Source organism: Tribolium castaneum, chromosome 9 (genome assembly GCF_031307605.1).
Source record: "Tribolium castaneum strain GA2 chromosome 9, icTriCast1.1, whole genome shotgun sequence".
In the NCBI taxonomy this organism is placed as follows: domain Eukaryota; kingdom Metazoa; phylum Arthropoda; class Insecta; order Coleoptera; family Tenebrionidae; genus Tribolium; species Tribolium castaneum.
In genome coordinates, this window is record NC_087402.1 from 2,164,160 (window position 1) to 2,188,453 (window position 24,294).

At 42.7% G+C, this 24,294-nt stretch overlaps 2 protein-coding genes across 3 annotated transcripts in view; both read left to right on the top strand.

Moving 5' to 3' along the window:
- The first annotated feature begins 90 nt into the window (after positions 1–90).
- Epg5 (ectopic P-granules autophagy protein 5) lies at positions 91–10,282 on the top strand. Of its 2 annotated transcripts, XM_965926.4 has the most exons (12): positions 91–293; positions 340–760; positions 1,125–1,384; positions 1,433–4,200; positions 4,381–4,504; positions 4,553–4,863; positions 4,911–5,219; positions 5,266–5,611; positions 7,275–8,557; positions 8,605–9,035; positions 9,446–9,869; positions 9,913–10,282. In XM_965926.4, exons 1-12 carry the CDS (start codon positions 261–263, stop codon positions 10,223–10,225), a joined length of 7,023 nt encoding a protein of 2,340 aa, XP_971019.1. In that variant the 5' UTR covers positions 91–260; the 3' UTR covers positions 10,226–10,282. The 2 variants fall into 2 exon arrangements, with proteins under 2 accessions (XP_971019.1, XP_064214963.1); XM_064358893.1 differs by lacking the exon at positions 9,913–10,282 and having other exon boundaries at positions 9,378–9,544.
- A 2,122-nt stretch (positions 10,283–12,404) lies between these two features.
- Positions 12,405–24,294, top strand: part of ft (fat) — a 51,489-nt gene continuing 39,599 nt past the window's right edge. The window contains exon 1 of the mRNA XM_965991.5: positions 12,405–18,148. Coding sequence (XP_971084.2) covers positions 12,992–18,148 — 5,157 coding nt within the window. The 5' untranslated portion in view covers positions 12,405–12,991. The remainder of the gene's footprint in view (positions 18,149–24,294) is intronic.

Consider the following 24,294-nt stretch of genomic DNA (forward strand, 5'->3'; position numbering starts at 1 on the left):
CGCTGCTAAAATTGTTTAAAAATTTTTACAAAAAACTGTAGTTGGTTTTTCGTAGTTTGTGTCTTCTTGGTTGCATAACAATCTGTCGGGGATTCACCTCGTAGATAAAATGCGAAGCAAAATAAATATGATAAATAAATATCAAGTGTCAAAGTGAATTGTGCATCAGTAATTAAACAACAATGGTTTAAAAATTCAATAATGATAAGTGCTTGCGGCAAAATTTTTTCCCAAAGTGATTATCTGACCCTGCTCTAACAATGGAGGCAGTGAAACCGAAACAAAAAACAAAGGTGAGGTTATCTGTCATTTCATAACAATCCTGAGTGTTATCCTTAGAAAAAACGTGATAAGAAAGTCACTGCGGAAGTGACCACACTAAAAAATGACGAGAAAGAGATCGACAGCTGCGAGGAAGCAGTCAAAGAGGAAACTGCGACTCAAAGTGAGGTCACAACACTCACAACTAGCGAGTCCCAAATTAGCGAATTCGACAAGTTGCTTAACACAAATAAATTACTCGCATGCGAACTCAAGTCGCAAGAATACCCAACTTGTGTGAAAAGCACAGTGAAAAAACAGGCCATAAAACCATACACTGAGGAGCAGTTAGCCACACTGTACACTAACAGTGAACTGCAAATGATTGGCGATTTTACTTCGCAGTATGTCGAAGCTGAGCTCAAGGGGCTAGCCACCAAACACCATCCTTTGTACGAGCTTCTGGCCACTTACTTGCAAGTCAGGGCCAAAATTATAGGTATTTAGACGTAATCCAAGACGCAGTGATGGTTTTTGGCACTAATTTTCGCACCAAAGAAGACAGAAAAAATAGTTATGCAAGAATCTATTTTTGTTGAGACAGAAATCGCAAAGCCGCTTTATTTATGTCTAAGAATTTACGGAATCTCTTCCCAAAATCTTCCAAGGTTTTCCTTTGCCATAATTATGTTCCTTCAACTTGTCAAAACTTAAAAAACGGTACTTTTTGCCATTTTTGACCAGGACTGGATTGACCATTAAGTTGCAAAACTGATTTTTTTATAAACCACTTGACTGCGAAAATTAGTGCCGAAAAAATCAGTCCTTGGACACTTATTTATGATTTTTGGCCTACTGTTTAGGCAACACAATGGAGCTGGACCAACTCCGCAAGGAATATTGCGAGTTACAGGCGATGCTTTGGACGACCGACACAGCGACTGTGACCGGTCGAGGCGAATGCCTCGACGGCACAAACGTCACAACGACTCACTCCTACCAAAAAGCGACCTTTCACAGATCCGTTTTCCAAAGTATCGCCCGCGTCTTGGGCCTAATCCGCAAACTGACGTACGATAATTACACCCTGTACTCATACACAGCCGAAGATTTGCGTCTACAGGTTGATTTTTTTTGCCTAACTTCAAAAATGTTGAAACGGTATTTCTAGATCGAATTGTACGTCCAAACCGCCATTAACAATTGCATGAACGCTACGGGGATTAGCAAAGACTCGCCTGTGATTTTATCACTGCAGGACGAACCTCTCCACCTTAAACCATTCCTCTGCGAGATACGTCTGTGTATTTCGGTGCTTTTCGCCTTTCAGCGTAAATTAATTCGCGACGTGCAGTTTCTCAAAGAGACTAGAGAGTGGTTGAGTCGGTTAATTGCCGTCTTACTCCGACTGGCTACATATCAGGACCACTTATTCATCATTAGTCATATTTTGCGGTGTCCGGCTGGGGTCGGTTCTTGGGCTTGCTCCTTCATTCAGACACCTCTCGATGAAGCTTTCACCGAATCGCCCTTCTCCTCGTACCAAATCAACCACGTCCTGGCTGTTTTAACAATGATTCTCTCACCGATCAACGAACGCGAGCGTTTTTTGGCCGACATTGTGCAAAACCACGACACTCCAAGTGACGCACTTTGGATTGTAGTGGACTCGGAGGGTGAAGAAGACGACGAATCGGGTTGTTCGCTGCGTGAAAATGACTTGGTCGCTTTCCTAACGCAGTTGCCGTTTGAGGCGCTTTTCCGGAACGTGCTTCTAGTCGAGAGGAAAAATTTCGAGAATTTGTACGACGGTTCTAAGGTTACGCAACACCATATCTTGCGCTTTTTCGCATTTGCGACGGTTTTCCTAAAGATTGTGGATAAGGGGCTACGTAGTTACGACCAGGCGAGGTATAAACAATTCGCGAAGCGTTTGAGTCGATTGATCAGACATATCGTACAATATGCGACCGATCAGTGGGAGTTGTTTCAAAAAAACCCAAATTCGAGTGATGAGGCAATGATGGAGCGCCTGCAAGTCGAGTACGATGCGTTTTTCCTGCGGGCGATTCACTACTTGTATACGTCGCAAAGGTCAGGCGCTTGGCAATTCCTCGCCGTGATTCCGTACAACATGATTACGATTGAAACGGTTTGGAAGATTTTCTATTTCTTGCATGACTCGGATCAAGGGTTACTCGCGCCTGACAATGCGGGGAAATTGTGGGACAGGAGTTTTCGGCTACAATTTGAGGAAAAACTCGCCGCTTTGGCCGACGATGAACTGTATTATCTCCTAAACACGTTTGCGAACCTAGCCCTAGCCAGGGAATCCCACGAGATGGATTTTATCGAAGCTGCAACCAAGGATTTGTTGCAAGTTGGTTTCGTAAGCGGGACGACTCAGGATATTTGTGCCAAATCAGCCCGAACTCTTTTGACACACATCACGTCCAAATACCCACACTTGCTATCAATGATTTTGAAATTTGTCAAAGAAAACATCGAAATGACTGGTTCTCTTGTACTCTATCTTTACGAAGAGTTGCCTTTGACCGTTTGGAAACTAACCGATGATGATTTATCGATCATTGCCTGGTTTTTGTGCCACAATTCGATCCAAACGAACGAAAGCAAACTCGCTCGCATGATTTTGTCCCGTTTGAATTGGGACCTAATCCCGTTTGAGTTGCACCGTGAGGTTGCACTTCTAGTTTTGAGAGCGTGTGAACAAGAACCCGGTTATTTGCAATGGGGGTGGCAAACAATCCTACGATTGAAACTCCACATCAATGATAAGGCCTTCACTGATATTAAACAAGTCCTAGATCCGGAAAATTACGACGTGATTATTAAAGGCGTCCAGCAGCAACAACCCTTGGCTAGTTTTGTCTCAGTTTTGATGACTTCCTGGGGCCATTTAATCCCACTGATTTGTGGCAATGGGCTCTCCCAGTTGTTGTTCCTCCAAACGCACCAAAAACACGAAGCTGTGCTTTTTGCCCTTTACGTAATTGTTCCCCTATTCATTGATTCACAAGAATATATAATTAACAACGAACGCTTCCAAGAAATCATCTCCAAGTTGATTAACGCGGACCGTGGCTACATTTCAATGGCCAAAAGTTTGATCAGTGTGCAAAATACGATTTTGCAACAGTTCGGAAACATGATAGAGACACAGATTGTCAATTTTGCCAATTATGGTCTCTCAAGTCCGCGTAGTTTAGTCCGATTGTGGGTCAACACGTTCGTTTCAATCCCCAACTGGAGCCGGGACTCCGGTGTCATGTATTTACTAGACGTGATAGTCCGAGCGGCGTTTTTCCACCAGGACGCCCTCGAAGTCACCAATAACATCCTCAAGGAGCTTTTGCAAAACAACGTAACGCAAGAGCAAGGCACGATCAGTTCGATTTTTAAGTGGGTGTCAAGTTCGGCGACTAACTACACGCTCATTTCGGGTTCGCTGTCGAGTTACACTTGGCTGGCGTTTTTGGTGATTGAGTTGGAGTTTGAGGATCGGGAGAAGAGGACGGGGTTGTGGCGAGAGTTGCTTTTGCAGCTTGATGGGCAAAAGGGGAAGGTGAATGTCGATGCGGCGATTAAAAAAGCGGCTTCGGTTTTGAAAATACAGCCGTTTGGTTCGGGGTTTTTGTCGATTTATCGGTGGGCGCAACAAGCCATGGATTCGCCAATTGAGCATCCTTTGGTGCCGTTATTGTGGCAGAAATTTTTCGTTTTGTATTTGGCAAGGATTCCGGTCAGTCGGGCGGGGAGTAATGGTTGTGTGGGGGAGAAGTTTTTCGACGGGTTGGTTAATTTTGCGTTCCTGAAGCGAATGAAGAGAAAATTGCAGGAAACTTTGGATTATTATGTGGAGAAAATGAACGGCGAAGAGGATGGGTCGAGGAGGCCGTTTCTGGAGGCTTGTGTTAAGTAAGTACCACGCTTGCAAACACTGAATTGTTGAGTTAATGGAAAAGCATTCTTTTATATTGTAGTTAATTTTTGAAACACTATTTACTTGAAAATAACTTTATTTTTTTAATGTTCTAACAATAACGCAATTGGAATGAAAATTAATGTCTTGGTAGCGGAATAATTTTGCCGTTTCAGTTTGTTTAAGGCTTTCACTGCGTGGCTGGAAGAGCCGCGACTGCAAAAGGACAATCTTCATTTGCCTTCGTTACCCGCGTTATATCAACCGAATTTGTTGGCTTTTATTATCCAGGGCAGCAATGTATGTCTCCACTTAACTTTGGTGGTATTTGATTATTGTTTGATGCAGACTCCTTGGTACGAATACGTCGATTACGACAAAATCAAGTTGGAACAAGTGGAGTCGGTGCAAATTTGGCAATCGTCAAATTTTCGCCACAAATCAAACATCAACAAACCGCTCCTAAACCCGGGAAAATCAATGGAAAGTGTGGATCCAATCGAGCGGATTTTACGTCGCTTGAGCTCGTACGAAACTTGTAAAAACCCGCCGGAAATTAACAATAATCTTCTTCAAATTCCTCCAATTGATTTCACCGATAAAACTGCATTGCTTAATTCATTGGAGCAGTGTTTCAAGACTTTGAAACAATTTGCACAGTAGGTTAAGCCTCTTAACTATTCAAACATTATAGTTTGATTCACAGCAATCACACTTTGAAGTTATCGGAACACAAAGCTTTGGATTGTTCGTATCAAGAGTTAGTGCCACAGTTGTACCGTTCTGTTTTGAATAAAGTGAGCAAGAAAGTTCCCTGTAAGGGCCGAAACGAAACTGTGAATTGTTCAGGCGCTGCACTTATCGTACTAGAAGTGCAAGAAGCAAGAGTTAACGAACGAATCGATCATCAAATCCAAACAAATCGTAACGCATACGAGTCACTTTTGACTAAGTCATTACAAGCCCCAGCTACGGCCCTTTGTACCGCTTCAGTGACCTTACAACAAGCCATAAAGTAAAGGTTTGAAAGTTGGTAATAATTTTTAGAGTTGTTTTTTCAGGATATTGCAATTACAAGTCGGGGCTAATCCTGCCAGGGGTGAGCTTGGTACCGAATTGTTTTACCATATCTTGTCGTTGATTAATGACGAAACTAGTGGTTATTTACCAACAAAAACACTGTTTGCTTCCTGTTTGGAAAAATTAGGACAGTCACATATTGCCGGTGTCGAGTTTGAAATGCCGCGTCTTTTGGAGAAAATTTTAAAAGAGCCGAATTTGGGAGGGTATTTAGCACCGCATTTTTCCCCAAGTAATGTAGGCACAGTGAATCTTCTCTACATGTACTCGAGGATTTGCCAAGAGATTGGGAAGAACTACGACGTGGCTTTCGCCCTTTTATCAAAGGTTTGTATCATTCATTCTGTATTTGGATGAGGCTTGGCTTAATTTTTACCGTACAATAAAAAATTAATACGACTTACGCGAAGAGAGCTGCATTAAAAATATTTGTTCAGCAAGAATCACGCGGAGGTTTATTAGAGCATTCTTGTCAGGAAAAAAGGAATAAGGTTGAGGTAAACAAATTAGATGTTAGAAGATGAAGGAAATAAAAGAATTATTGGTTTGTGAAATAAAATACAAAATACAACACGGAAATCATTTTTTTTTACTTGGCGATAAATAGGAAAAAATGCACTTACCTTTATGGCATCTTCTTCTGCCACAGATTGTAGGAAGACATAATAAATAAAATTAAAAAAAAACACTTACCTTTATAACATGTATTTCTGCTACTGTTTGTAGCAACACATTAAAAATAAATTTAAAAAAATCAATACAAGATGCCAATAATAACATAATATTCAATTTCTTATTTGAGATGAAAAAAATGCACTTACCTTTATGGCATCTTATTTTAAAACAGATCTACTGGCATTAAATTAGTTGGAATTATTGCAGGTTTAGGGCCGGTTTATATAAAAAACTTAAAATTTAACACCATTGTTAAAAGTTTACAACGTGGACGGACCAATCAAATTGATTTATTTTGGTCACATGATCAATTAATCACGCATTTAATTGAGAATTGAATTAATGACGCTTCTATAAAACGGGTCTGTAATTTTTCTAAATAAAAATATTGTAGATTAACCTTTTAGTTCGCATTATTTTCGTCTTTTCTCACTGAAAATCTATTTCAGTAGCACACAGTAACCGCGATCAACACGTTTTAGTCAACGAATTTGAAATTTTTAAACCGCAAAACTCTGATTTTATTTATGAGGCGTCCGTTTGTGTCAACAGCGAGTAACAAACTGAATAAAATTAAACGGCACAGGAATAATTGTATAAGATAGAACGTCATCAACAAAAACTATTATTTGTGCGATAACTAATTGTAGCATTAATGATTATTGTTACGTCTTCGTCACTTTTTTTGAGGGGAGTCTGACTCTGTATTTAATATGTTCTAGAGAGTGAAAATTTTATTTTAATCAGTACTTTTTGCGATTTTCTACATGGAAAATAGAATAGACTGGAACTTGACACTTTTATTATAAAATAATTTAAAAATAAATTTCTGCATTAAGAATAACGGATACATTCGATAATTCATTATTCGGTAATAATCTGTAATTTTATTGATAAATTATAAAGGAATTAATCAAATACACAAAAATCATATAATAATGCAGTAGATTTGTCAGTACAAAGTGTCGCAAAAACGTGTTTCAACTTTCGAAAATGCATTTTTTTGCATAATTCACGAAATTGTGCGAAATAACTGCTTTTCTTTTGTCAAATTAAAGGTTTATAATTTGAATTCTGGCTAGAAAACGTGATAAAACTCGAGCAATAACAATTATACCTACAGTTTCTTAATAACATAATATTCTGTCTCATACTTTAGGGTAAATTGTCACTTTCCGTAATTATTTTTCTTGTAATGTGGCACAAAAAATGACCTCTAAAAGATGCAAATGCGTTATTAATTAAAAAAACAGCCATTCCTTATCCAAAAATACCGTACAGTTTACAATTGCGCGAATTTGCCTGTTTATTGCAGTTCGAAATCGATAAATGGCTGCATGCCAAAGAACCAAAACTGAACCAACGTTCGGAATTCATCCAATGTGTGGTTCGGGCCTTGTCAACTTTAGGTTTTGAACCACCTGTTGAATCCTTGATCCTTCACGGTTTATACAGACGTCACTTATTGACCATATTTGAGTTCCAATTTCCTGAACATTACGGTGACGTTTTGATCAATCTATTGAAAAGTAGTAATGGAAATAGCGAGAATTCTCTTCTATCGACTAGCGTTTGGCTGGACATTGTCAATTGTTTGGCCCGTCCTGTCCAAATTAATTACAAAGCACCGCTAAAGGATCAATTGAGACAATACACCCAACACCAGAAAATGTTGCAACATCAGGAGTTGCTCGAAACTGCGGAACTTTTCGCCAAACATTTCACCCAGGAACGGTTGCAGTACGGTTTGTACGGTCTCTACCCCAAATGTCGGAATTACATCGACATTTTTGTGATTCTTTTGGGGATGACGGGGCATGGTCTCATCACTAGTACGTTGAATACGCATCAGGGGTTGCTTGGGGATAAGTTGCTCCAGAAAATTTGGCCTTATTTGATCAATATGTTTGCCCCATGGATCGTCCCCTACTCCATGCAAACTTTGAAGGAGAACATGGCCTCATGGATCCAGCAATTGGCCGACGATCGTTCAGTCCTCCTCCCTTGGATCCCATCAGATGGGCCTTTGGCCCAAAAAGTGGTCACCATCTTCTGCGAATGCGTCCATTTCCTCATCTACACTTTACCAGCCTCCTCTGGTAACATCCTCAGTTTTATATGGCAATGGTATGTGACCAGTTTTGCGCATAATGCGGTCAAAGTTCACGTTTTGGGTCCTGTTCATCATTCGTTTTTGACGTTTCCTTGGGAGAGTTTTTGGCCGTCGGTGACCGATCTGGAGTTTATGTTACGGGTGATTGACCAATATCTGCCCGAATCGCATTCGTTCCTTGGCCATATCTTCATGGCAGTGTCTTGGTCGCCGTGGCTCAGTAATTTCAAAGGCTCCCCGCAACAAATCAGAGAACGCATCTGTCATTGTTACCTCCATCTTTTGGTAAAACTATCAAACGAACCCAACGTGCGTAACAAATACGCGGATCGAATTAAAAGTTTGTTGGTCGAGTCGGAAAATTTTGGACTCGAAGGTGTAGACTCAAGTGTCTATCAGCACGTAATGGATTGGTACGTCCTGAGTTGCGACCCTTCGGTCATTTTCAGGAGCGATCCGCTTGATGTTGATTTTAGAGTCCTACAGTGAGTATTGATCATTTTTTTGGAGTCAACGAATTTTGCAATTGTAGTTTCCTGAAGTGTGTCTCGGGGTATGATAGAGTATTAGAAGAGAGCGATGCGCAAATTCGCACTAAACGCTTCGTTTATATCAAAAGTTTTGTCAAGCTGTTATCGGTTTACGTAAATAGGTGTAAGTCTGTAGTTGCGACCAAAGAAAGTGATTTGAATACTGTGATAACCCAACAATTGATTCATTTGGATAAAAATGTGAAAATCCAAGACGAATTCAATGCCATTTTGAGAGAATTGCTAGGGATTGTAAATTTAGCCGATATTCGTCATTGTGTTTTAAAATGTTTCGATTCTTGGATTTTAAATAAGACTGGGGATGAAATGGCTGTTAAAGGGGTGTTGCAAGTTGCCGGGGTCACAGTCGAGGATACTGAAGCACTAGGTTTTCTACTGGAATCAACTTTGACCTGTTACTTCCAAAGCAGTGGTAAGTGGCCTGCATTTCTTATCCAACAACAGAGTCCTTCTTTGGACGAAAAGGGTGTATTTTAGAACACATTGAATTAAATTAGTTCCATTTTTTCATGTTTTTATTAGGTTTCTTCGGGTTTGCGTGTTTTAATTTTTTTTGGTTTGAGTTTATTTTAATTTTTTGCACATTAATTAACTGAACTTGTCCATTTTTTTGGAAAAGACGTCGAAACTGCATTGAATTTTATATTTTATGCTGTTTTGATAAAGATGAAAGTAAAATGTTAAAGTGATTCATTGAAAAGCTGGTGGAATTGTTCGATTTTTTGGTTTTGTTTTAAGTTTTTTTTGTTGTTAGTTCACGCCTTTTCGCCTGAGATACAAAACTGAAAATTTGTGGAGTGTTATTTTGACGTAAAAATTCAGTTTCCGGTTCGTTTAACCCAAGTTGGTGTGAAGTCGCGGAAACTTTGAGCGTGGTCCGAAGTAAGGAGACCGAACTGGAGCGAGTTATGCTTAGTCGTGGCTACATCCTAGCTTTGAACGCTTTATTCCTCCAAAAAATGAAAAAATGTAGTGACTACGAAAGCCTCCTGAATTTGGTCACAGAATGGATGCGGGATCTGAAAATCAGCGGCGAATCCGCCGAATCCAAAGTCCCCCTGCTTTGGGTCGGTTTCCTTCGCTTGTCTTTACAGTATTGCGAAATTGACGAAAACACCACTGGGATCATTTTACACAAGTTTGCGAAAATCCTCATTCAAGTCTCGGAAGATAAGTCGGGCTCGAAGTGGGGCCGAGGTTTGCTCAGTGCTATCGGGATCAACAAGCAGGAGGCAGTTTCGATCAAGTTGGTACAGAAGAGGGTTGATTGTGTGGAATTTTCGTTTCAGTTTCAGATTTTTGTGTCGCGCTTTGGGCGGCTATGTCCTGGCCCAACTACCTGACATGAAAGGAGGGCCTCAGGTAGTCAGACGCCATGCGTATGCCCCATGCCGTGTGGGTCAATCGGGGGGAAACAGCGAATGCGCCAAGATACTTATGAGTCTTGGTTTCGGACAGTCCCAGGGGAAAATCAAAGAGTGCGAAGAGTTGGCCTTGAAGAAAATACAGGATGCCGAAAATTCCATGCATAACGCGGCGAAGTTCGTCGAAGGCTTAGTCAAGCAGTTTTATATTAAACCATACTTGAAAGATCTATCCTAACTTTTATGACGTTATAATTTTATATGAGTGTTTGAGAAAATAAAGCTTGGAAAACGAGTCTGGTGTTTCAATTAACCGTACGATTGTGGTAAAAATATTTCGAGTTTTATTGAAATTTGATTTTTGTTCGTGTTGCTGGACGGGTTTGATAAAAATCGAGCAAAAATATCAATTTGATATCGGCTTATTAGTACATGCCTGAAAACAACGGCCATTCATTTCTCCGGCTTGCTTTATTTTAATGGCCTGCAAATATATTTTAAAGTTAAAAGCTTACGAAGTGGCCGCGCGTACATACATAATTAAAATAAAACCCGGCTCATTATTTCGCCGAAGGTGATTTATACGCGTTTGTCACCGGTGAGCCAATAAAAACGCACTTTTTCTCGGATTTTTCCGAGCGCATTGATGAAACGTTAAAGCGTACAGAGGCGATAATTAATGCCACATAAAGCTCTTATTGCCGTCAACACAATAAGTAATCAAGGCGGCTTTACCGCAAGAATTTCGTCGAGACGGTGTAAAATCGAAGCCACCGAAACGTTGAACAAAATCAAAAAAGAAAACCACCCTACGCAACAATACGATTCAAAGCTAGCCTACGTCGTTAAAAATTCAATGCGCCAGTCTGGCATCTATATTGTGGCCAATTACTTGATCAAGGTGTTTCTTCTTCGTCTAAAGACTGGTGTGCTTCGTTAACCGCCGACTTCCACCATATTGTGCACTCTTTGTATTGATACGACGGCAAGGACGGCGATTGCTTTACTTCACGTCGCAATCTATCCCATCATTACACAAAAAATTATAAAAGCCAAGCTCTGCGTTTTATTTGCAATCCAAAGCAATTATTTTGCCAAAATCGGACGCCAAACAAATCAAACAACCAAGACGAATTTTTAATCAACCATTTTCTGGGCCGTTAATTGATGGAAAAGAAACGAATAATCTCATTTTACGATTCACTAATTATTGCAATTTTTTGTTTTTCCGGCGAACGCGAGGCATTCCATCTTGCTTGAAACATACGTCGATACATTAAAAAATGTTTTCAAACTTTAATTCACGCTAAACACTTTTTTGTTTGTTCATGGTTTGTTCCACATAATGAGCCTAGAATGGGGGCTTAATTACCTACACAGTAATAAATGGGAAAACTCCTTTTGTTGGCGTAATTTTCACCCAGAAATCAATCTCTAACCATTTTTTTTATTACCAAGTTTCAGTTTTGCTGCCAGATGTATATTTTTCTTGGTCTTTTTTTAACGAAATAAAGTAAAAAAAATAGAAATTCTTTATCAAACGAAGGTTTGAAGGTTTCCTACTGGTTTTATCGCAGAATTGTTTGAAAATTTTGGTTTTAATCGAGCGGCTTTGAAAAAAATTTTCAAAATTTTTGACCAACTTCTGTGTATTTAATGAAAGAAGTCAATATATTACGGTGCAAAAAGTGTGTTTTATAGTGGATGTTTCCTATTTGTAGATGATGAAATTGTTGTTCCAATTGATTTGAATACAGGTAAAAATTTCGGCGTCTCAGCCGCACCATAAATTTACATTTCTAACGAAGTCTATGCTGTTCTACCTGCATTTTTACGAAAAAAAAAATGGGATATAACTCCTGCTGTTCTTTTTTGAAATGTTAACATCATAACATCTTGATATCGAGATTTGTACGTCGTGTTTTACATTTTTAAACGGATGGGGTATTTAATTGTTAATATTTCGCGACGTGCTTATAAATTTTATAATGCAGTGGTGCCGTAGTAAAATGAGGCAAAAATGCTAGCGTAATTTATGTAGCGCTTACAGTCATTGCCTGTAATTTGCGCTTATAATAAACGATTTGTAAAAGATGTGCAGAGTCGCTCGAGTCAGTTCCATCATTATTTCCGGACCTAATTAAGAAGCGTAAAGCTGATCTGCATCGCTGATGTAATAAGAGCCGAGGTAAAGGCGAACATATCGCTTGTACACATCGAAAGCCCCGTCGATCATCATGCGTTAGATATTCGTTCGAAAATAAAAATTAAAAAAAAAAACACACACACACAATAGATTTACGAGCTAAACTCGGTTCAACTGACATCCTCATAAATATTGTTTATGTTTAGGTCGGATATCTGAAGTACAGGTGAGTTGGCAACACCGACAGGTTACCATTGGCCGTGGTCCACAACTCCTCCCAAGAAAATGCGGCTTAGTCGAGCTTCGCGCGCGAGATAATACGGTTCGTCGCTTGTTCGTTCGTCCATTCGCACATGTGAGATAAAGCGTCGCGACGCTTGATCCCTGCAAACTCCTCGGTTCGTCGCCGTGTCCACCGTTGAAGTCTCCGGGAAAAACCCGGCGCAGGATTGTCTCACCGGCGTTTCCGCGTTGTGGTTCAAGTGTCACCGGCGCCAGTGCAGTGCCCAGCAGTGTCGGGGGGTTCCGACGCCTTTTGTTGCGTGTTTCCGGGCGTCTTCATCGGTATGTTTTATCCCAGAGCGAATCCCCGTTGATCTCGTCTGAGCCGGCCATATTGCATACCAATCCGAGAGAGACGCTGGCATACGGTCGCACGCGGCGCAAGCGAGACCGATGCTGTTTTCTTGAGGCTTGAACAAGTTCGTGGACGGGGCAAGAGGCTGAGGAATGTTAGAGCAGCACAGCATCTAACACACGTGTCAACAAGCCGAAATGTTGCACTGACTCCGGACTCTAAAGCGCTAGAGATTCTAATCGGACCAACAATGCTGCGGTAGTGACAAATTCGGGCAAAAAATGCGGCTCACTTTCTGCTTTCTGGGCGCACTTTTCTGCCTGACAGGCGCCCAACAGCCGCCCGGGCCCGGCCCTGGAGACTACTCCACGCAAATGCAGTCGAGGGCGGTCGACACGAGGGTCACTTTCGAAATTAAGGAAGGGCAGCCGAAGGGAACGCTCATCGGGAAAATACCCACCAAACCCGGATTCATTTACCGATTCAACGAACCGCCCAAGGAATTCAGCATGGACGCAAAAACCGGGGAAATTCGAACCAATGCAGTCCTGGACCGGGAAAACCTCAAAAACGACCGATACGACCTGGTGGTCCTCTCCAGCCAACCCACTTATCCCATTGAAGTGCGAATTCTGGTGCTTGACATCAATGATAATCCTCCGGAGTTTCCGGAACCGTCGATAAGTGTGTCGTTTTCTGAAAGCGCAGCTGCCGGAACTCGCCTCCTCCTGGACGCAGCCACCGATAAAGACATCGGGACCAATGGTGTTTCCGACGATTATCGCATCATCGACGGCAATAAAGACGACAAGTTCCGACTAGCCTTGACAGTCAACCCTGCCGGAGAAACCTCCTATTTGCATTTGGAAACCACCGGAAAATTAGACCGAGAATCGCAAGGCTTCTACTTTTTGAACATTTCGGCCCGTGACGGTGGCGCCCCTCCCAAATTCGGGTACCTCCAAGTCAACGTGACAATCCTGGACGTGAACGACAATCCCCCGATTTTCGACCACAGCGATTACATCGTGTCTTTGAACGAAAGCGTCCTGCCTGGCACTCCGGTGTTGCAGGTGATGGCGACCGACAACGATCTGGGCGATAACGCCAAGATAACGTACTATTTAGCCGATACAGAGCGCCAATTCACCGTCGACCCGGAAACTGGGGTCATTTCCACGACAGAAACGCTCGAATGTCCGCAACAAAACTGCCCACAAACCACCAAATCGTGCCCGAAAAGCTGCGTTTTCACGGTTTTTGCGCGAGACCACGGATCGCCGCGTCAAGACGGCCGGACTTATGTCACCGTTAATCTGGTCGATGCTAACGATCACGACCCCGTCATCAAATTCCGGTACTTCCCCTTCAATGCCATGTTTGCGACAGTTGACGAAAACGCCGGCAACGGCTCCGTGGTGGCCGCCGTCTCCGTGGTAGATTCCGACGAGGGACTCAACGGCGAAACCACCGTCCGGATCGTTTCCGGGAATGAACTCAATCATTTCCGGTTGGATTACACCCCGAGTTTTGATATCGTGCGAGTGAACGGCGTGTTGGACCGCGAAGAAATCAGCAAATACAACTTAACAGTGGTGGCAACAGATAAGGGAACGCCGCCACGGACGGCAACCGCGTTTTTAATAATTCACGTGAACGATGTGAACGATCACGAGCCGGTTTTCGAAAAAAGCGAATATTCGGCAATTTTGAGCGAACTAGCACCGAGTGGGACATACGTTGCTGGAATCACAGCAACCGATGAGGATTCCGGTGTCAATGCCCAAATTTACTATGCGTTTGTTTCGGGAAATGAACACCAATGGTTTAGTATCAATTCTGACACGGGCTTGATAACCACCCGGGATATTTTGGACCGGGAGGTGCAAGGAACGGTTGAGTTGAATATTTCGGCACGTGACGGTGGGCCTAATCCGAAGTGGGCCTACACACAGTTGAAAGTGACAATTTTGGACGAAAATGACGAAGCTCCCCGTTTTTCCCAATCCAAGTTCAACGTGAGTTTGTCGGAAAATGCACCTCCCGGAACTTTGATTGCAATGCTGACGGCTTCCGATCACGATCAAGGGACTAATGGAAGCGTCGCCTATTCACTACATCCAGTAACGCAACAACATTACGATAACGTACTGGTTTTGGACTCTTTGACGGGCCAATTAACCACGAGAAAAAAGCTAGACCGGGAGGAAATCTCGCATTATGAAATACATGTCATTGCGAAGGACCAGGGTTTACCCCCGCAATCGTCCACCGCAACTGTGTACCTAAACGTGATCGATGTGAACGACAACAGCCCGGAGTTTTACCCGCTGAATTATTTTGTCGCCGTTCCGGAGAACGTCAAACCCGGAAGTTCGCTCGTAAAAGTGACAGCGAGTGATAGAGACGAGGGCGAGAACGCAATAATCACTTACAATCTCGAAAGTGGCGGCGACGATTTGTTCACAATCGACGAATGGACCGGCGTTATCACAATTCGTGGCGACTTGAAGTGGACGAAGCCCATCCACCGGCTGAAAATCTCCGCCAAAGACCACGGTGACAAGCGCGCTGCCGAAGATGCCACCGTCGAGATAATCAAAGAACGTGACTTGGAAGAGCTCCTTTTCGACAATTACGGCTACGAATTTAAAATCGTCGAGGACGATAGCGACTGGAAACGCCGCAATGTGGGCCAAGTGCACGTGCGGAACACCGACGTCACTTACTCGATCGTTTACGGCGATCCGGAGCACAGCTTCGATATCGACGAACGCACCGGAAAGATAACAACAGCGAAGAAAATCGACCGGGAACAGACGCTCATGTACAGTTTGACAATCACGGCACGCGTGGGCCTCGCGTATGGCAAGACGCTTGTCAACGTTGTGGTTTTAGACTTGAATGACAATAAACCCGTCTTCGACCGCGATAAGGACGAGGTGAAGCTCGCTGAAAACGCTGCTGTCGGCCAAGAAGTGTATCTGGCGCGTGCTAGAGATCTCGATGCGGGCATAAACAGCAGAGTGACATATCACCTGAATTACAATCCGGACGATCAGTTCAGGATTTCCGAAGCCACCGGAGTGATTTATTTGAATCGGCCGATAAGGGCCGAACCCGGACTCAGTCTGCACGTTGAAGTGACGGCCAGTGACGGGGGCGAACCGCCTCTTTCGTCAAAACAATTGGTCCGGGTCGTGATTGAAGATGTTAACGATCACACGCCGGTGTTCGATCACACCTCGTACGAAACGTCGCTCTTGGAGTCGACGCCGGTCAATGAGAGGTTTTTCGCCCTGGCGGCGAGCGACACGGACCTGGGGCTCAACGGACGGATTTCGTATGTAATCTCTGAGGGAAACACTGAGGGGAAATTCGGGATTTTCCCCGATGGGTTTTTGTACGTGCGCCAGTCACTCGACCGTGAAGATAAGGATTATTATTCCTTGTCGGTGACTGCGAGTGATTTGGGTAACCCGTCCCGTTCGTCGGTTGTTCCCGTCGTGATCCACGTTATCGACGAGAACGACAATAGTCCCGAATTCACAAACGCGAGTTTTAGTTTCAATATACGTGAAAACGAACCTCCGGACTCATTCGTCGGGAAATTGACCGCAACCGACCGAGATATCGGGCGAAATGCCGAACTGATTTTCTCCCTATCCAACTCTCAGAGTGACTTTGTCATTGATCCGAAAAATGGGTTTATAAAAACTTTGCATGTGTTTGATCGTGAAGAGTTGGTCCAAACCACCGGGCTTAACTATTTGAGTCTGGAAGCCACGGTTACGGACAATGGGAGTCCTCGCCTCCGTGACAAAGTCAAAGTTAACGTTTACGTGACTGATGTTAACGACAATCCGCCGAAATTTTTACGCACGCCTTATCGAGTGCAAGTGTCTGAAGGTTCGCCAGTTGGGACTCAGGTCATTCGACTCTTTACCTCGGATGCCGACGAAGGTCTCAACGGGGATGTTTTTTACTCGATCGTTCAAGGCAACGACGACGGTCGTTTCACGATCGAGGAAGCCACCGGTCAAATAATCTTATCGAAAATTTTGGATCGTGAGACCGTGTCGAATTATCTGCTCACGGTTGTGGCCCGTGACGCGGGACAAATGAGGCAGTTGAGTTCGACCACCACCGTCAGTGTGGAAGTTATGGACGAGAACGACAACTCGCCCGAGTTTACGCAGACAAATTCCAAGATCAGTGTGATTGAAACCACGCCGGTGAACACGGAACTGATTCAGTTCCGGGCGACCGACGCCGACTTGGGGATGAACAGTGAGGTGGTGTTCTCGATCAGTGCGGGCAATCGCAAGGACACGTTCCACGTCGATCCGTCTTCTGGGACGTTGTATTTGCACAAACCGTTAGATTACGAGGAGCTGAGCGCTTATCAGTTGAACATAACAGCGTCAGATAATGGCAATCCGAGATTATCTACGACTATTCTGTTTGCCATAGCCGTCGAAGATGCCAACGATAATCCTCCTTCGTTTCCTAGTACTGCGATAGTCCGGCAGATCCGTGAAGGCATCTCTGTACACACCCCCATAGTCACGGTCACGGCTGATGACCCCGACTACGGCATCAACGGCAAAGTCACTTACGCCATATCGCAGCAAGAACCGGAAGACAGCAACAGACACTTTGGGATTAATCCGGTCACAGGGGTCATTCATACGCTTCTACCCATCGATAGAGAGACCATCGATACCTTCCGCCTCACCGTCGTAGCGACCGACGAAGCCCAGCCCGCGTCAGCCCGCCTCTCCGCCAACAAGCTCGTCACAGTCATCGTCGAAGACGTGAACGACAACGCCCCAGTTTTCGTCTCAATGAACTCGGCAATCCTCCCCCAAAACACCCAATTCCCCAAGGAAGGCGCCCTGATAATGAACGTCTTTGCCCGAGACCTCGACTCCGCAACCAACGGCCTCGTCACCTACGAACTAGCCAGCGGCTCCCCGGACCTATTCCGCCTCGACCAGAGCTCCGGAGCTTTGCGTTTGGTGAAACCGATCGAGCACCCGGAGCCGACCTACCGCCTCTCCGTGAAAGCCACCGATGAGGCGGTTCAAAACGAGCGCAAATCCAGCGAGGCTTATCTGACCATCATCGCGACGGATTTTTCCGCCAGAGGTCCGAGCTTCGAAAGCGGGCTCTTCACCGGAAGCGTTTTCGAAAACGAACCTCCGGGTACGAGCATCTTAACGGTGTCTGCGAGCTTTGACTCCGGTGAAGTGGAATATTACGTGACGAACGTGACCGGTGATGGTGCTCAAGTTGACAGATTGTTTGACATCGACACTAAGTTGGGAGTCTTATCGACGGCCACTCAGCTAGACAGGGAACAAGGGGTCGAGACGTACGAAGTCGAGGTTTACGCAATCGTGGCCAGCGGATCGCCCAAAACCAACAGGACCAAGGTGAGACTCGTTAAGACGATTTATTTTTATATGTATGTGCTAAGCGGGACCTGAACTATAAAATATTCAAGTACGATTATTTATAATACCTGTTTCTGAAGTATTAATTCTCGCATTAAACGGCGTCGACCACCGACACAATCGTAATCATATGTATGGACAATAATTGGCGTTTTAGCTGCGAAATATTTCAGCGAATTCTTTCGCTTATTTACAGCCAAGTTGCAGGCCCCAGAAATTTTTTAAGCCACTAATGTTGTGACAAATCGTTTGAGAGAATAAATCGATTTTTGCCCGCGAATCTTTTCATCGGCATCGGATGAGCCGTGCACGCGATCGCGCCGATTAATTAGGCGATTCCTATTGCAGAAACAGGTTGTCAATTTTGACGAGCGATTTCAACATGCGCATTAATAACGTCGCCTAGTTAAAAGTTAATTAAGATAATCGTCCGCGGCGTTTCCGCAATTTATTCGCTCGGGACAATGTCGAAAAGTGTAGGGCTTGTGCGCCCACCCGTTCCGTTGTGGTTTGATTAGGAGAGTCGTGAAGTAAACTCGACACCGATTTATTATATGTAAATTTGCTTGGCTGTTCTGAAAATAGCGGTGATAAATTTCCATCAGTGTCGGTGGAGGTTTGCAGGGGGTCGTGCGCGAATACGAGGGCCATTAGTTGGAGATTTTATTCGCATAATGCTTACAATTACCGTAATGCATTGAAAAATATGCATGTATATTTGCAAAAAGTTAATTGCAATAATTATACGTGGACAATGTAACAAGAGCGATCGCTGCGTGAAAAGTCATTTGTGTTCGAGCTTGTCAGAAGGGAATGCGAACTAATGCGCTTTCGTTGTTCTGCTATATCTTCTGATACAGATATCGGTTTGGAATCTATTTAGTTCTCAGGCTCAGGCTGCAGCGCTCTGCAAAATGCTGCTTTGTCAAGCCGGATTACACTCACACAGCGCAAAAATATCTCTCAACAACATCACTGTCAAAATAACACACATTTTAGTCCAGAAGGATATTAGTAACATTACCACCTGCCGACATTTACTAAAGCTAAAGCATTTTTCAAAAAGAGGGGTAGTGCTGGAAATAAGTTACTTGTGTGAAGCCGAAATACTGAGGAACTTAAAAACTGTGTTAAACTATGAGGTGGAAAAACTGGAAGTCTGAGAACGTAAAAAAACCAAGAAGTTTGTTGAAAAAGTTTATTGGAACACCCTTTTAAAATCAAACAGATGCTCATGTTAGTAACTAAAAAGATGTAAAGATTTTTGACCTAATTTGGTAAATTTTTGAGTTTTGTGAGGGAATTGTGCGAGTTTGTGCTGAAAAACGTGCGAAATGTTTGACTTTCAACACGAACTAATTGCGTAAATCATTCTTTATCAAAAATAAATCCATCCACAATTTATCCACGAAATTCTAGTTGGTTTGGCCGACATTTACAAAATAATCGAACGATAATTTTTTGCTCAGTTTTAATTGCCTTATGATTGGTCCGCTTTACAGTTGGGAGTGCAGTACCCCTTCCACAGCCAATGACAAACGCTTCAATCGGCTTGCAATTTTTTGTGCGCCAGATAAACGAGAAGGAGGTGATATTTATACTTTTATTGGTCAAATTACTTATTCCAGGAACAAATAAGACACTAGTAGAAACAGGTTTTAGGGCTGGCCTTTCGCCTTAGGTGCGATAAAATGGTCGATTCTGCTTAGTTTTTGAAATAATTTGATTATTTTGACGAAAACACATTTGTTAATTGATTACACAAAAACTAAGAATCACTTTCATTTTGGAAAAATTAATAATTACAATTATAATAATTAAATAAATATATCTCAATTTTTAAAATCAAAATTAATAATTGGCGAATACTGCAATTTTGATTTTTGATACTGCTACGTAATTTTTTTCCGGACAAAGACAGTACAAAAATTTTATAAGATTAAAAAATTGTTGAAATTAGAAGCTCTAAAACTGACAAAGTAAATTTAGGGCTGAGAAACCAAAAATCTGAAAAATGGTGAGACTGAAATTCTGAAGAAGTAAGCGACTGAAAAATTGAGAAACTGAAAAAAGTATTGAATTGGAGAAAGACTGAAAAGCTAAAAATTGAAATAAAAAAAACAGTGAGATTCTGTATTCTGTAAAGTGATTTGAAATTTAGTACAGACAGTGTAGTGGAATTGATATTCGCTGCAGCTATATTATTTTTATGGCTTTTTTATTTGTAAAAATTAAATGGAATGCTCTCGATATGCGCGTTTAAAGCAATTGATGCAACTTTTGTGAACCGAGATAAGGTCGCTAATGGCCTAAAACATGTTGTGTTTTTTCTTGTTGTAAATATTTGAGTTTGTGTGTCCGTGGCTCAGAAATGTGGCGGGTCGAATCGGATAGAGTCGCACGAAGGGTTCGATCTTATAGCCGTCAGGAGGAATAATCGCCTGTTTAATTGGCCCAATGGAATGCAAAAAAGTTGACATTTCTCCTCTGTTATTCAGAAACGTAGATTGTCACTCCGATATATATGCAAGAGCGATTAACGAAGAGAGCGGCGCCTTTGAGCGATGTTGGACCGTCTGCTCGCCAACAACGGCAATTTCAAGTGTGCCGTGTGGCTTTATAATAAGCAATAACTTAGGCAGATTTTTGTATGTGTCGTGTTGTTTTGGCGTACTGTAAGTTATGGGACAGATTTATACGCGCGGTTTTCATTCCCAAATGACAAATGGCTTTTTCTACACTACGTACGCAAGGAATCGAACTCAGGCGCCTACTGTGCGATACATAGAAGACTGAAGAAGCGACTTTATTAGATTAAGTCCGAGGAGGAAGCAGGCGACGGTGTTTTTCAACCGGCCTTTGTAACTGCGAACTGTATATTAAGACACAATTTAATAAGAATTGCGAACGCTTTGTCCAGTCGCCTTTTCGCGCATTTTGAACCGTTTCCTCAGCACGGCTCCGTTGGCCAGCTCTACCTCTGGTAGGTTGTCATGTTGGCATGTACTCTGGACCCTTACCGTCGTAGCCATGTTTCTCCGTCTTTATTTTGTTGCACATTCCGGCGCTATTTTAGCTGAATTCGCTGGCTCCTGGACTGCACAGGGCCGTACTTTTCAAACGTCTTATTTTTCAAATGCCAACCACTCCTTTAACAAGAGCCGAGCCTACATCCAGTCCCAGCAATCATATATCATATTACAGCCTAACCCAGAACGACAGCCATGCGGCCCCTGTGATAAATAGCCTATCCAGTGACCTAAGTCCGATTCTGTAGGCAGAACAATGGGCCCAAATTTCTGAGCTCATTAGCGGATATCATGACGGCATGAATTCGCGCAATCACGACAACATTGTCGAAGTGAGCGTATTTTACAGAAGAGTTTTAGATCCATTTGTATGGTGGTTACTAGACAATATCCAATAAATAACGAGAGCGTGATTGCATGGGGTAGGAGCGGGCTTTTACTGCCACTTAATGCAACGAATTATGATAAGAGCTATCGCTCGCCTCGATAATCAACAGCTACAAAATATCGCTTTTTTCTCCTTTGTAAATCTTTGTTCATGCAAATCACCCGTCATTCTGTACCGAAAGCAACCACAATCCATTACAGGCACTTTCAATTTGTTTCGAGACCATCACCGCCAGGAATTTATCATTCAGCGTGCTCTCGTCTAATGCATTCTATCACAAATTTTGACGCGACATCGTTCATTTCGAAATGAATATTCATTTGGACACGCAGGGCATATCTCCGAGCATTAGTCTTCCGATTAGGAACCATTAAAGCCATGTCGAATTAACGAATCCCGGCCCGGTCACCATTTATTAAATTAGCTAGCTGGCTCTTGCCAGTTTTCTGGAAACAACACTAAAAACGTGTTTTATTGTGATTCCTGGTAGAACATTGTTATTGTAACGATGTGTTTTTTCGGTACCTCGGGAAATTAATTCCGACAAGTCCCACGCTACTGGTTTATTGTACCGAAATTTCAATCGTGGTGCGAAAAATCTAGCAGTAGGTACCCACACAGTTGACGGCAGCCTAATAAATAACGCGCAAAATGCTATCGCGTATCGGTAACAACTGCCGTATTTTCAATAATAATTAAACAGATAACCTAATCAATTAAAACTAATTTAAATTCAAGATATCGCCTCTCCGTTCGTGGTTTGCAAAACTAGATTTTCCACTAACTTATATTTTATTTCCCGGACTTGCGTGTAGAAACCCGCTCTCTATTTGGATATCTTAATGCCTTCGGCCGTGTCACAATATCACAATGAGCGGCAATAAAAATAAAGAAAATGCCTGCATAAAGCATTTGCGTTTTTCCATCATTTGATGCGGGAAAAATGAGCCTTGTCTGTTGTTGAATCAACAACGGCGTCATATACCAACGTATGCAGTGCGAAACTCCTGCTGGGCTTGAACTTACTTGTAGCCCACAAATTACAATGGCTTACGAGAAATTTGCGATCGGAGATGCGAGCGATAAAGCGGCCGCTTTGTTGCTAGATTCTTTACGAATATTGGCGGTGGACAAACGCACGGCAATTGGGGGTGTTTCCCGTACCCGCATGAACCTGGCGGCCTAATGAATAGTTTGAAGCTGTGTCTGCCGGGTGGCCGTTTTATGCATTTCTCATAGAAATTCGGCAGACGCATAAAATTCGTGATAATAGCATGTGATTACGATCGGGCGCCCATTTGGCATAACAGAAAAGTTTTTTCCACAGTGAGGTTCGGGCCACTCCGGCAATTATTTCTGACAGCACATTGTTTAACAACCAATAATTATTTGTAGATATCGTGATGATCCGAAATTGTGGCTAGTTTTTCGAATAAGCGATTGATTTTTTCGTGCAGCGCGCGCTTCGAGATAAAGTTCGGTCCTAACGTGTGGGTTCCCGTTAATCAGGGTTGTGGACGAACGGCGACAAAGCTCATGAAATAACAGGTGCCGGATCTCACGATAATTATCCGGTTTTGAGGTTGGCGAAAGGACTGCGTCGAGGCACTCAGGTCGGACGGAGATAGCCGATAATAATTGTTTGGTCCAGAATTAAAGTGCCGCTTCCACTTTAATAAGGGGCGGGCATACAGTAGCGAAAGCGAGAAAAAGAGAGTTTTGGTCTGGACGAGGACGGTTGCGTATCTCGTTCCCGAATGATGCTTTATTAGATAACTTAAAAATATTTCGGGAGCTTAACGCAATTAATCTGATCGTTTTGTGGGTTCCATAATTTCAAGCGCAAACCGACCATGCAAAATGTTAACGTGTTAATACGGAATTTAACTTTGTTAAACAGATTCGTATCGTTGCGTTTTGTTCCCAGAGCATGAACACGGCTTGTGAGAAATGATTATAATGAATTTGATTTTTTCAGCTTGAGATGTGTTTCTAGATATTTCAAGTTTCTCTTTTCGCACTCGGCAGATATGTTCCAGATCGAATGAAAGTGAGAGTTGTCATTTGCATATATTATGTATTGTCGTAACTGTGGGTGGTTCCTCGAGAAATGGAACGCTCGATGTTGTTTATCGATCGGAATTTCACAATTCAGGATTATCGGGATTAATTTTGAACAAGTTGGGAGTAAATAATGGCCGAACTTGTGTTTTGGTTATGATTAACGTCCACCATTGGGGCACCCAGGGGTCAACACAGCGGGTGTGCTGTATCTCAACCGACAACTATCGATATGTTCAAAAATAAATATCCCCTGTTTAGACGTGCTATAGGCCGACCATTTTGTGCTGCGGCCATTTGTTACAAGGAGAAGTAAAGATCATCCTTTATTTCAAAGGACAAGCCTTTGTTCTAACTAATTGTCCTTTGAATTTTTAAAGGAAGCAGTTTATCAAAAGATAATTAATCTTCGTTTTTTTGTAAAATTTATGCCGTAAAATATTATTGAATACTTTAAAAGTATATAAGCTGGCCCTCAAATTCCAAAAATTAAAACGCTAAAATAACACCACTCCGTCCAAATTCGACAACTTTTCAGCTTGCATTGATTGAGTTTCTGAATGAAAAATGTACCAATAAACGAAAAAACAGACCTGACCTGACCTTTCAGCGTTCCTATTTTTTTGCGAAGTAATTATGTTTCTGAA

What these genes read in the sequence shown, in the direction of transcription:
- Epg5 (XM_965926.4), top strand. Translation starts at nt 261, where the DNA reads ATGGAGGCAGTGAAACCGAAACAAAAAACAAAG. An exon ending in TTATTATCCAGGGCAGCAAT is followed by an intron (nt 4,505 to 4,552) that starts GTATGTCTCCAC and finishes TGTTTGATGCAG; the next exon opens with ACTCCTTGGTACGAATACGT. An exon ending in ACCTTACAACAAGCCATAAA is followed by an intron (nt 5,220 to 5,265) that starts GTAAAGGTTTGA and finishes TTGTTTTTTCAG; the next exon opens with GATATTGCAATTACAAGTCG.